The 13,901-nt window shown below is 34.7% G+C and overlaps 1 protein-coding gene and 1 pseudogene across 1 annotated transcript in view; both read left to right on the top strand.

Annotated features, from left to right (window-relative positions):
* LOC107732260 (general transcription factor IIH subunit 1-like) overlaps positions 1-5,078 on the top strand; it is a 7,647-nt pseudogene extending 2,569 nt beyond the window's left edge.
* A 1,417-nt stretch (positions 5,079-6,495) lies between these two features.
* The window catches only part of LOC107732299 (Hermansky-Pudlak syndrome 5 protein-like), a 23,136-nt gene continuing 15,730 nt past the window's right edge, over positions 6,496-13,901 (top strand). Inside the window, exons 1-9 of the mRNA XM_016543579.1 lie at positions 6,496-6,604; positions 7,942-8,057; positions 9,955-10,065; positions 11,182-11,246; positions 11,328-11,520; positions 12,187-12,317; positions 12,615-12,830; positions 13,309-13,380; positions 13,529-13,617. Coding sequence (XP_016399065.1) covers positions 7,953-8,057; positions 9,955-10,065; positions 11,182-11,246; positions 11,328-11,520; positions 12,187-12,317; positions 12,615-12,830; positions 13,309-13,380; positions 13,529-13,617 — 982 coding nt within the window. The 5' untranslated portion in view covers positions 6,496-6,604; positions 7,942-7,952. The remainder of the gene's footprint in view (positions 6,605-7,941; positions 8,058-9,954; positions 10,066-11,181; positions 11,247-11,327; positions 11,521-12,186; positions 12,318-12,614; positions 12,831-13,308; positions 13,381-13,528; positions 13,618-13,901) is intronic.

Genomic DNA, 13,901 nt, shown 5'->3' with positions numbered 1-13,901 from the left:
ATTAAACAATCGTGTGTATATATATATATATATATATATATATATATATTAGGGCTTGGCAAGTTAACGTGTTATTATCGCATTAATGCATTAATTAAATTAATTAACGCCGACAATTATTATATCGCGCATTAACGCAGTTTTTATTATTATTATTATTAGATAATAGAGAGCATTTGGGATGGGCCTAAGACTGCAGTAGCGTTCACATGAACACACCCGATAAAATTATTTAGGGTAAGCATCAACATTCACAAACCACTGTTCACTGTTATTTTTAACAGAAAAGAATGCAATGTGCTCTTCATAAGTGGGAAATAGGAAGTTTTTCATGGTTTTTAATCAAATATATATATGTGTATATATTTAGATAGATAGACAGATAGATATATAGATATAGAAATAGATATATAGATAGATATACAGTAGATAGACATAATGTATATCATGTATATTAAATCATATTATACTGTATATGTTCTTATAATATATATGTGTATGTGTGTGTGTATATGTGTTATGTATTAAAATTATTTGCCAAAAATATCATAATTATGACATAAAGGTCAAAATTATGAAACACACACACACACATTTATGTATATACATGGTATGTGTATACGTTATAAATCGAAATTTAGTTTAAAAAAGTTAAAAAAAAAGAAAAGAAAAGTTATAGACATTGTCAAAATTATGAAATTTTATTTTCAAATTGTACATTTATAGTTATCATGGACAGGCGTGGGCTATTCCTTCGTTATTTCTATATCAATTAAGCAGGTAAAAGTTCTGGAGTTGATTCTACGTGTGGCATGTGCATTTGGAAGCTGTTGCTGTGGAATTCTGAAGTGTATAGAGATATACTCTCTGCCCAGATTCAGTCAAATGGAGCAAAGCTGATTGGATGGCGCTTCATAGTACAAATGGATGATGACCCAAAACACACAGCAAAAGCAACCCAGGAGTTTTTGAAAGTAATAAAGCGGAATATACTTTGATGTTATATTATACTATAATACTATAATTATATAGTTATATAATTGCTGTGTTTGAATTGCACTTCAATTTCATCTTGATAGTTTTATTTTTAATTCTGTTCTGGTGGCATACAGAGCCGAAATTATGAAAATTGTGTCAGTGTCCAAATATATATGGACCTAACTGTGCATGTATAATATAATAAAAGTCTAGACATAAGTCAAAATTGTGAAATGCATGTATGTATATTATGTGTGTGTGTGTGTGTGTGTATATATATATATAATTCTGAAGTGTATAGAGATATACTCTCTGCCCAGATTCAGTCAAATGGAGCAAAGCTGATTGGATGGCGCTTCATAGTACAAATGGATGATGACCCAAAACACACAGCAAAAGCAACCCAGGAGTTTTTGAAAGTAATAAAGCGGAATATTCTGCAATGGCCAAGTCAATCTCCTGATTTCAACCCGATTGAGCTGCATTTCACGCGCTGAAGACAAAAATGAACATTTTATTTATGATCACATTTATTTGTCCAATTACCTTTGAGCCCCTGAAAATGGGGGGGACTGTGTATAAAAATGGGTGTAATTCCTAAGCATTTGATGTTATATTATACTATAATACTATAATTATATAGTTATATAATTGCTGTGTTTGAATTGCACTTCAATTTCATCTTGATAGTTTTATTTTTAATTCTGTTCTGGTGGCATACAGAGCCGAAATTATGAGTTCGCAGCTCTGTTTCTTCTCAGCCTGGTGCTTTTTCTCATGTTTAAATGTTCTTTGTCTCTTTGGGTGGTTTCCTTTTAACTCTTACAGCTGAAAGATCTTGATGTTTCCTTCAAGACTCACGGCTCTCTGTAGCACGTGTTTGGAGATCATGTTTATGTGAGCTAGACTTCCTCCACGTCATCTCATTTTCCCCCTGCATGTTTACCTATATATATGTATATTTTGTGTGTGTGTGTGTGTGTGTATATATATATATATATATATATATATATAAAACATTTATTTAAATTACATATTTTTTATGTATTATATTTAATTTATTTATATTTAATTAATATTTTGTATTATTAAATTATATTAAATATATTCAGTATTTAGGAAAAATATAAGATGGTTACATTTCCAGAAATTACATATCAGTCTTTTTTTTTTTATGTTCAACATGAGCAGCACCAGATTATGTTGTTGTTTTTTTGTGGCTCTTCAGGTAAAATTGCAAGAATCCATAGAGTACGATGACCTTCAGGGTGACTCTGGGCGTAAGACCATCGCTCTGAACCTGAAGAAATCAGACAGGTAAACATCCAGCGCCTTTATTCTGTATCTGCCTGACACAGGGTTTTCACAGTCTGTGAATCTTCATATCAAGTGCTTTGTATTTTACATTTGTTTGTTCCTGCAAGATATTCCCACGGCCCGATTCCTCTTCAGTCACAGCATTACACCACCAGTCAAGACATTATCAACTCCATCAGCATTATCCAGCACGAGATGAGGAACTATAAACCCCGTCTGACGCAGGTACACCACTGGCATGCATGGCTAAGAGTCCTGGATTCTAGTCTGTTTTATTATATTGTATTTTCTGGCCTGTTTCAGGTGATGTCCAGCAATGCGGCGAGCTCCGCCATCACAGCGCTGTCACCTGGAGGGCTTCTGATGCAGGGAGGAGGCCAACAGACCATAAACCGTGAGCGTTTGACCTCAGACTGTCTATTCATCCCATCATAACATCAAATGTTGCTTCCTCTGAGATTTGAATGCACTTTTTAATGCGAGAAGTTTAAAACTGCCGTTTTACTGTCCATTAACTTGATCTATACTCTCTTTGTGTTTATTTATGTAGAATTAGTGCCAACTGATGTTCAGAGCGAGCTGAAGCACTTATATACAGCTGCCGGAGAGCTGCTCCGACATTTCTGGTCCTGTTTCCCCGTCAACACTCCCTTCCTGGAGGAAAAGGTCAAGAAGTGCACCTTCAGTTATTGATATTTACAAATTAAAATACTAAAGTAGTATTGTTTTGTTGCTGCATGATTTGTTTCATCTGTCTCTCCTGCTCACAGGTGGTAAAGATGAAATCTAACCTGGAGAGATTCCAGGTGACAAAGCTCCGCCCCTTTCAAGAAAAGATCCAACGGCAGTATTTGAGCACAAATGTAAGGCCACGCCCCTGACCACACCCCCTCCATTTACTGTAATGGATTCTACTACTTAGAGTGAACATGAATAATTAATGCTCATCTTGCTGCTATTAGAAAGACAGCCCAGAATCGATCATTTCTAAACTGTGTGGAAGAACTGGTTCAGGATAGTGTACTGTTTAAATCAGTGGTGGTCATTTTAAACAAAAAAAAACAAAAAAATTGTATATATGTTTTGGGTTTTTGAATTTTTTTTTTAATGAAGCTTGGTGACTTTTGTGGAACTTGCTATATGAACACACACAAAAACATTGCGGACATGATTAGAAAAAACTTTAAAAAATAATCACAATTGTGATCTTTGCAGTCAAAAATGGCTGCCAAGGGAAATAAATGGGAAATACAAAAAAAATTTCAAAATAAAGAGCATTTTTTGGGGGGTACAATCTACAAATCTTTAATTAATCGTCTTTCCTGAAGTTAAATAGAAATACAAATGCAATACCTAATAGAAATGATGATATTTATTATAATTAAATTATAATAATATAATTTAATAGTATAACATTGTATAATATTGGTACTATTATTATATTTTATAATTATAATAATGTCTGAAAACACTTAAAAGCAACTAGGTAATATAGATTTGTATGTTTAACTTAAACACTGTATTAATGCAAAATCATATGAAATATTTTTCTAATATTTGTATTATGTTATATAAATGGTGCATAATTTAGAGTTAAATATTGTCTAGTACCATAAAATCCCCTCAAAATTCTAAATATTAAAGAATAAATCTTATTGAAACAAAATATTGTGCATTTAATAAACCAAAAAATGTTATGCTTATTGTCTTGGGTCTGTTTCGACAGTCAATGATCACAGTTGAAAGTGAGGAAAACCAGAGGATTGATGAGTTTTTAGTTCAAAATAAGTTATAAAATAAAAATAAACATGCATAAATGTGTTATTTGAGGTGTAAAGTGTCTGAATTTTCTGATATTATTACTGTATTTGGATTTTTCCCAATCAGTCCCATTTTGATATTGAGGGTTTGCATGGTCATGTAATCTATATTTTTTCATCGATCAATATTTTTGATGCACTTACAGTGGAAATGCATAATACTTTCCTGTGTTGTCTGATTGCGACAGCTAACGGGCCACCTGGAGGAAATGCTTCAGGCTGCGTACAGCAAGTTCCAAGTCTGGCAAACGCGCCGAATGATGAGAAAAACCTGAGGAGATGCAGAGAAATCCAGGAAAGAGACAAAAGACTCTGGGTGAATTTAAAGAAAGAGGGAGAAGAACAGAGACACTCTCTCCAGCTTGGGCCGGATGGAGCCTGATGGGCGGATTTTCCAGCCAATCAGAGCTGGAGGTGCTAGTGAGCGTGTCTGCCTGGGGGAGGGGCTTGGAGCAGCAAATTCTGTAATCTTATTGGTCCGCGTGGAGATGGGCTGTGCCAGTCACAAATAACTGTAATTATTATCTTCTCTCTTTACTTTGTTTTTTCAATGGATAATTTCAGTTCCTAGGTAAGAAGTGAAGTTTTAACAGTGTTGTATTTCTGCAATGACCAAACTGGGCTCAGTAATAATAATATCGGTGGAAAGATTTCTCAGGAACTTACAACGTTTAATGCAAAGGACTCAGTTTGAGGGAAAAGCTTTCAAGTCAATGATAAGGAGGACTCTTTACAAACCAGATATTGCAATCCAGTTCAACCCTCCCGAGACTTGAGGCTGATTGGAAATCAGTTGCTCAAGACACGCCAATGGGAGGGGATATAGCAATACTGTAAAAAAAAAAAAAAATAATAATTTCTATGTAGTTACTGATCTGTGTGCCACAAACGGGTGCGCACGCTCATCCGCACTGCTTTATAGCGTGTCTTCTCTAGCTGCACTGAGTTGTGGATGTTATTGCAAATAAAGTCAAGATTTAAACTCTTCAACTGGTGTCGTGTGTTTGTGTGTGTTGCGTTAAAAGAGCTTCCTCAAAGTACTCGTTTACCAAAGTGTACATGCAGTGAGGAAGCTGTTATGTTACACACTGAAAACCAGAAGGGGAAGCACTGTATTTGGACTGTTTTGCACAGGAATTGTTCCGTTTCAAATTAATGTGATGCCTGATAAGAAAGTGTGTTTGTGCATATGAACATGCTTTTGTGTGTGTGTTAGACCAGGGGTTTTTAATCCTTTTTTTTTTTTTTTTTTACTTAAATTATTATTTTAACTAATTGCTATTACTAATAATCATTATTTTTTATTTATGTTTGAATCATTTTTTATTCTTATTTATTTAAATTATTAATTATTTTTAAATCTTCATAAATGCAGAGCAGTTACCACACATGGTTTTTCCAGGCATATATAAATAATAGGCTTAAGTAATTAAAATAAACATTTAAAAAAAGGATGAAAATTAATACAAAATAAGAAGCAATAGTAATAACAAAAATAATAATTCTGTAATTTATGTTATCAATTATCAATTTACTAATTTATATTATTCATTTATAAACTATTGTAATATAGTTTATACATTTACAATAGTTTATAATGTTATAAACTTTTATTTTGTATTGATTTTCATCACTTGCATTTTTCTATTTCTATATATTTCTATTTATTTATTTTTATTTTAATAAATAAAATAATGTTCTTAAACATGGTCAAAACTTTAAACACAGATTTTGAGCAACTGAAAATGAAGAAGTAATATTTAATACGATTTTGCATTTACAGTAGGTCACTTATCAAATCATGCAGCAGGACCAGTGCATAATCAATACTGCTGTATGTTATAATAACTTCTCAAGAAAGACCCACCATACAGTTCAGTTTAGTCATTGTGTGCTTGAATTTGGTGATGGCTATCTTTATATAATAAAATGCATACATCTATATCTGAATCCGGTGCTTAAACACATTCACTTCAAGGTTGTAAGATGTTTGAGGGTTGGGTCTTTGCTATTTTTGCTTGCTGATGAAACAGGCTTCATTCTCGAGGGCGTCTCGAATATCAATCAATACCAGCAAGAGCTTTTAATGGACCAGTGGACCCCAATCTACTGCTAGAACACCTACGCGTCTGTGACAGTTATTTGTTTGTAAACCAGATGTTTTTTAATAAAACTTGAACTTTTAATGCTTGATTAGCAGATTTATTTACTTTGATAATATATTTAATATGTAAAGTTTCCCAAGTGCTTGATGGCAAATATTGTCCAAAGGCGCCAGAAATAGTTCCCCGCGCTTAGTGTGAATCACTGCGCCTCACAGTGAGTGGAGCCTAATGAGGAAGTAGCGCCGGTCAGTTTTCAGTCAGCTGTCAAACACACAGCGGCACAAACAACACACACACGATCTTCACTTTACACACTTTATGATTGGGTTTCACTACATTTCTGGAAATTTCGCAGATTTAAATGCTCCTGGAGCTCAGGAGGAGGTAAACGCGTTTTATATGGTTTAATTGATGTTAGATAACGTTAACGTTAGTTATAGAAATGCTTGAGGTGACACATTTACCACCTCAAATAAGTTAAACTTTTTTTTAGTTGCAAAGTAAACAATGTTTAAAAAGTATTGTTTTATGTTGCCTCAAACGTGTACATAACGTTAAGGACTAAACGTTAACTCATTAGGAGGAGAAATAGAAACTAAAACGTTGTTGGTCGTGAAAGTACCCGAGCTTCCAGCTCAGGATCAACTTTCACATTTATTAAACTGTTTAAAGACGCAACGTGATTAACAGACTTCAACAAAAACAAGTTTGTTCGATGTTTTATGCGGTTTTGGCGAGTTTTAAGCTCCGATTACGTGATTGACAGTCATGCTAATCGGCTAACGCGTCGCTTTGATTTGTAACTTTTACTTTTATAGTGTTTTACAAACTGAATTCTTGTAAACATGTGTTTCAGACGAAGGGGAAGTGATAAAATGTGTGTATATGCATGAGCTTGTAAGCGTTTTTTCTTTTCTGCTTACTGTCAAATGTGTAAAAAAACAAAGAAAGAAAACAACAGTTCCCAAATAGATGATATCTGTCACTCTGCAACTGGGTTTTTGTTTTTGTTTAGTTGATACATTAATGTAGCTGCATATATATAGTCCTTTAGTCTTCTGGCAGAAAATCATTAAAAGAAATAAAGGAGGAGAGTGGTAGTCATGCTTTTTCAATTGGATTTCCCTGGAATCATATGACACTTAGTAGGGATGTGTCTCAAAACCTAGTGAGCACACTGTGCTGCCTACTGAGGGCGCATTTTTGGCAATCATCTTTACATAGCCAAGTTAAGGTTGCTTTGTGCCTGCTCAAAATTCTGTGAAAAGCAGCATAAAAGCCAGACTAAATTATGCCTGCTCAGACCCACCTCAGCCCTTAAAGTACTGTATAAAGATGCAGTTGCTGTGTAAATGCATATATGCCACCTCTAAGCAGCATTAAACAGTCTGTGTAAACACACCTAAATGCCTCTTTAGAAGCGCTTCTGTGCCACCTTTGCAGTGTATATTTGGCGCATGATGACCAGAGGTGCTGCTGATTGGGCGCTTGAATAATTAGGCTACTTGAGTGTTTGTGTACCTCATTACAATTTACTGAATGTTAGCATATATTGTTTTGATTGGTTGCTTGTTCAAACATGCCATGTATGCATATTTTGCCCAAAGCTGCTGTTAGGAATGTATTTATGATGCACCGAAATGCTTTTTGGTTAGACAAACATGCTGCATGCACTAATGATTCCTACAAAAAAAAAATCTAATACTCTTGTTTCCTCTCAGACCGTTGCAGGATGATTCCTGTGGTTCCTGTGGAGTCCTGCACACATGTCCTGGCAGAGTTTGACTGCCTGGACCCCCTCCTTTCCGCCCTGCGACTGGACTTGGGACGAATCAAAGTAAATCACACATTTACCTACTGAACTAACTATTGTGAAACAGTCAAAGTTATGATAATAATGGCTTATATGGCATCTGATATTCAAACTGACCTGAATTGTGGTTGGTGCTGTTTACTTGTCAGCAAGCGTCATAAAACATGTTTTAATTTCTGTTCTGTTTATTTGATTTTCTGCAATAAGAATTATTTTAATTATGGAGAGTAAGTGGATGAATGTAACAACCTGTTCGGGTCGTCTTTCAGCCCAAAAACCAAAAAGAACATCTAAATATGTTTAGCATGAAGAAAATTACCATTACCATTTTTTTTGCATTGCAACTAGGGCTGGACAATAATTCAATATCAATATGTATCGCGATATATTTTTTTTCAATAACGGTGATATAATTTTTAAACACATTTCCGATATTTCGATATACATTACCAGTGTTTCCCATTCATTGATTTATTTGTGCCGTTTGACTTTGTTGAATAAACATGAGCACTGCACGTTTCAAAATCAAAACGCGTCACGGGTGTTTTATATGAATGTATCTCTGAAGGGGACCGACTGTCTTCAGAAAAGTATAGATGGCATTTTTATTTTATCTGATAAGGAAACGGTCATGAGCGGAGCTGCTTTGATTACAGCTGTTTCTGCCGCTCTCAAAGCGCCTCCTGCTGGCAGACAATCAGTTTGCATTTTCAATAATAAGCCCGTTTCCAGCAACATGCTTTTGTTGTTGCTCAATTTTTTTGTTTTCTGAAGCAACTTGGAGCACGTTTCATACTCTTTATCCTGGTTGAAGCACGTTTCAATCTATAAGAATAATCAGGCTACACTACCAGTCAAAGGGTTTTGAACAGTAAGATTTAAATGTTTTTTTAAAGAAGTCTCTTCTGCTCACCAAGCCTGCATTTATTTGATCCAAAATACCCCAAAAGCAGTACAATTTTGAAATATTTTTACTATTTAAAATAACTGCTTTCTATTTGAATATATTTTAAAATGTCATTTATTCCTGTGATGTTAAAGCTGAATTTTCAGCATCATTACTCCAGTCTTCAGTGTCACATGATCTTCAGAAATCAGTATAATATGCTGATTTGCTGATTATCAATATTTAAAACAGTTGAGTACATTTTTTTTTCAGGATTCTTTGATGAATAGAAAGATCCAAAGATCAGCATTTGTCTGAAATAAAAAGCTTTTGTTACATTATACAGTATACCATTCAAAAGCTCTTTTTTACATTTATGTTATAGAAATTTAAATTATAGAAATTATTACTTTCATTTAGCAAGGATACTTTAAAATGATTTTTGAGCAGCAAATCAGAATATTAGAATGATTTCTGAAGGATCATGTGACTGGAGTAATGATACTAAAGCTCAGCTTTGAAATCACAGGAATAAATGATCAAACTACGCCTTTGTCTCTTTGTTTATTTTGAATACGCACCCTCCAGCGGCGAAAATTACATATTGTGCCTTTAAATGATTGAAATATAATAAAATATAATAATAATAAAATTATTGTTTTAAAGAAATTAATTTTTTTTGTTTATTTAGCATAAACAAAAATGTATCAATTTAATATATAAAATGTTATGACTAATATAAGAATACTAATTTAAATTGTACATAATTAATTTTATTTGCATTTCAGTAATGAGAATTTTGTTGCATTACATTAAAGATAGATTTTAATTGTCATGAAAATTATCTTCATAGCTGCTTTCTTTAAGCAGAAATATTTTTATTTTTATTTTATTATAATGTTTATATTAATATTTATATTATATAATTTATATGTTATTTATTTATGTATTTTTTATGTATTTTTTTTCTTGTTCTTGGCAGATTTTGTGAGATTCTCTCTAATATCCTTCTATCTCTGTCTGTGTATCTCGCAGTGCACGTGTCTCTCCGTGTCCAGGAAGTGGTTGGCTCTGGGCACGTCTGCCGGAGGGCTTCACCTCATTCAGAGAGACGGCTGGAAGCAGAAACTCATTCTCACACACAAAGTACACAACTAAATCATTTCACAAGTTCCCCTTTAACACAGTTAGTGATTGAGTTGGTGCACAGAACTATCAGCAGTGTCAAAATACTGTTGTCCAGCGTTATCAATCAGATATCAGTGTATTTGCATTAGTGCTGCATGATTAATCAAAGTAAAACCAGGAACTGCAATATGGCTTAGTGTGATTATCAAATCGCAAAGGCTGCGATTTAATTAAATAAATATATGCACTGAGTGAACACTGTGTTCATTTACACGTGAGCAGCTCGTGATCCAGTGTTTTCAGCATCTCATAGTGGCTTGATTCACAGTAAATGCTGCTCCACACAAACTCAAAACAAAAAAAGAAAAGTTTTCCATCAAAATAAAAGTTTAATGGTTTAACGTTTGAAAATAAAGAAATTAAAACCATATATATTAGTATTGTAGTTGTAATGTGAAACAAAATTGTTATTGTTTTAATATTCTTAAATATTCTTTTTTTTTTTTTTATGGTGAAATATTCTTGATTCTTATTAGATTTTTTATTTAATAATAATAAATATTATTATTGGTTACACTTTATTTTAAGGTGTCCTTGTTACAGTGTAATTATACATTTATGTACTGAGTAATATTCATTAACTACAGTACATGTACTTACTATATGGTTAGGATTTGGGTTTGGCTTAGGGTTACTTGCATGTAATTATGCATAATTTATTGTTATTATAATAGTAAGTATATGTAACGTGTAACAAGGACACCTTAAATTAAAGCGTTACCTTATTATTAATGTTATTTATTTATTTTTATTTTTATTCTTATTTTTTTCATGCAGCCCTAATTTGTGTGTTTAAACTTTGTGCAATCTGCAACAGTATATGCATGACGTATTTGCTTTTTCCTGTGTTTATAAATAGTTATTGATCACACCAGCACACAGGATACTAGTGCGTTGGCATCAACTTACACTCGCATCATTCTCTGCTTTGACCCATGAAACATGTTTTTACAAGCTAGAAAGTGTGTGCACAGGCAACAGTGAAAATAGGGAAACTTTAATATAATAATAAGATTAATAATAACAGCCATAACATAAAATAATTTTCTAGTTCTGCTTTTTTTTTTTTTATAGGAAGGCTCAGTCACGCAGGTCTCATGCTGCCCCCATGATGAAGACTTTATCGCTGTAGCAACGAGGTATTCATATTCACGTTTATATGCGCTCCTGGTGTTTTTGGTTGCCAGTCTGGACTCTTTTGATGTGTGTGTGTGTCCCAGTCAGGGTTTGGTGGTGGTGTGGGAGCTGCATTTAGAGCGGCGTGGCCGCCCTGAGCGCGTCTCTGTGTCCTGGGAGCACCGGGGACAGACGGTAACATCTCTGTGCTGGGACAACGCGGCCCTCCGAGTGTTTGCAGGAGATGTGGGAGGGAAAGTGTCCTGCGTCCGAGCTGGGTCATCTAAACTCGGGAAGGTATAAGAAAACGTAAAAGTTTTAACACTTGAAGTTTTATGCATGTCAGTGTGGCCATACACTACTGTTCATAGTTTGGGGTCTGTAAGATCGTTTTAATGTTTTTGAAAGAAGTCTCTTCTGCTCATCAAGGCTGCAGTTATTTGATCAAAAATACAGTAAAAATAGTAATATTGTGAAATATTATTACAATTCAAAAGAACTGTTTTGTATTTTAATATATTTCAAAATGTAATTTATTCCTGTGATCAAAGCTGAATTTCCAGCATCGTTACTCCAGTCTTCAGTGTCACATGATCCTTCAGAAATCATTCTAATAGTCTGATTTGCTACTCAAGAAACATTTCTGATGATTATCAGTGTTTGAAACGGTTGCTCTTCTTCATATTTTGTGTGGAAACCGCAATACATTTTTTTCAGGATTCTTTGAATGGAAGTTCAAAAGAAGAGCATTTATTCAAAATCGAAATCTTTTGTAACATTATGAATGTCTTTAGTGTTACATTTGATCAATTTAATGCGTCTTTGCTGAATAAAAACATACATTTCTTTCAAAAGAAAAAAAAGTTTTGAACAGTTTAATGCATTTTATTTAAATGATAACCAGTGATTTTAATCTATGCTTGTGTGTTGTTGTGTGTTTGTTGTGGTTTGGCGTCCAAACAGGGCTCTGCGTTTGTGATCTTCCCAATTCAGACCATCACCACAGTGGATTCACGTGTGGTTCAGCTGGGCTACTCGGACGGACACCTGGTGGTCTCGTCTCTCAGCCGCTGCTACCTGTGTGACACGGAGAGGTGTGTGTGTTTGCAGGAGACATGGGATGTCCCACAACTATACCAACAATTAGTTAAATAAAGGATAAGTACTCACCAGAGATCACTAGAACATTTTAAACACAAATGTACCATTTAATTTGAATTAGGCTCTTTATTTGATCAAAATATCATGTCAGACATTCATATCACATTATCTCCAATGTTCTCAGACCATAACTTAGATTAAAATGCATATTAATCGCAAGAAAAACTAAATGAAAATTCAGTTGAAACAGATGAAAATTCACTCTGTTCCTGTCTCTGTTCCACTCTCAGGGAGAAGTTCTGGCGCGTGGGTAATAAAGAGCGAGATGGAGAGTTTGGGGCATGTTTTCTCCAGCAGAGTCCGGCGGGTCAGCGGGGTCAGGCGCTGCTGTACTGCGCCCGGCCCGGCTCCCGCATATGGGAGGCCAGTTTCGGTGGAGAGGTCCTGAGCACACACCAGTTTAAACAGCTGCTGGCCTGCCCACCGCTGCCCCTCGTCTCTTACAAGTGAGTGTTTGTGTGTTTAACGCTAACTTGTGACTTCATTAGTGTTTGTTGTTCTGCCTCTTAGTTTTGTATCTCCATACTTTTCTCTCTATATATTTGTTATGTATTTTTGTTTTCAGGAATGAGCCACATTTAAACCCCGCACAGACGAGTCCACAGTCTCTGGCTTTCCTAAGACTCCTCCAGTTTGGGTAAGCACTCCCTGTACTAGGTCCTGCGGGTCAGCGGGGTCAGGCGCTGCTGTACTGTGCCCGGCCTGGCTCCCGAATATGGGAGGCCAGTTTCAGTGGAGAGGTCCTGAGCACACACCAGTTCAAACAGCTGCTGGCCTGCCCACCGCTGCCCCTCGTCTCTTACAAGTGAGTGTTTGTGTGTTTAACGCTAACTTGTGACTTCATTAGTGTTTGTTGTTCTGCCTCTTAGTTTTGTATCTCCATACTTTTCTCTCTATATATTTGTTATGTATTTTTGTTTTCAGGAATGAGCCACATTTCAACCCCGCACAGACGAGTCCACAGTCTCTGGCTTTCCCAAGACTCCTCCAGTTTGGGTAACCACTCCCTGTACTATAATAACACAAGACCTTTAGTAAAGACACAATATTTCACACCTGCTATTATGACTATGATGATAACGTCTCAGGTTAGAAAGGTTTTTGGGTTAATATTTAACTTGTGAATTGTGTGTGTGATTCTTAGTGATCAAAACCTGCTCACCTGGACGGATTCGGCCATCTACATCTTCACCCCTCACAGCGGTCAGGTTCTGCTGTGGACAGAGGTCAAAGGTGAGAGGTCATTGTTTAACCTATATGAGGTTTTAATTATGAAACTTCACAATGCACAAAAATACATTTACTCAAAAAAAAGATAGATAGATCTATAGATAGATAGATAGTTATTAAATACATATGTTAAAACATATTATTAATACATTTATATATATAAATGCATGTTTAACTATCTATAAATGTATTAATGTTTTAACATGTATTTAATAGCTATATAAAAATGAATAATATTTTATATAAATGTGTGTGTGTATATATATATATATATATATATATATATA

This window comes from Sinocyclocheilus rhinocerous, unplaced genomic scaffold (genome assembly GCF_001515625.1).
Source record: "Sinocyclocheilus rhinocerous isolate Xijiao unplaced genomic scaffold, SAMN03320098_v1.1 scaffold38, whole genome shotgun sequence".
Taxonomy (NCBI): domain Eukaryota; kingdom Metazoa; phylum Chordata; class Actinopteri; order Cypriniformes; family Cyprinidae; genus Sinocyclocheilus; species Sinocyclocheilus rhinocerous.
The sequence above is the reverse complement of the archived record's forward strand: the minus strand, read 5'-3'. Positions and strand labels throughout refer to the sequence as shown.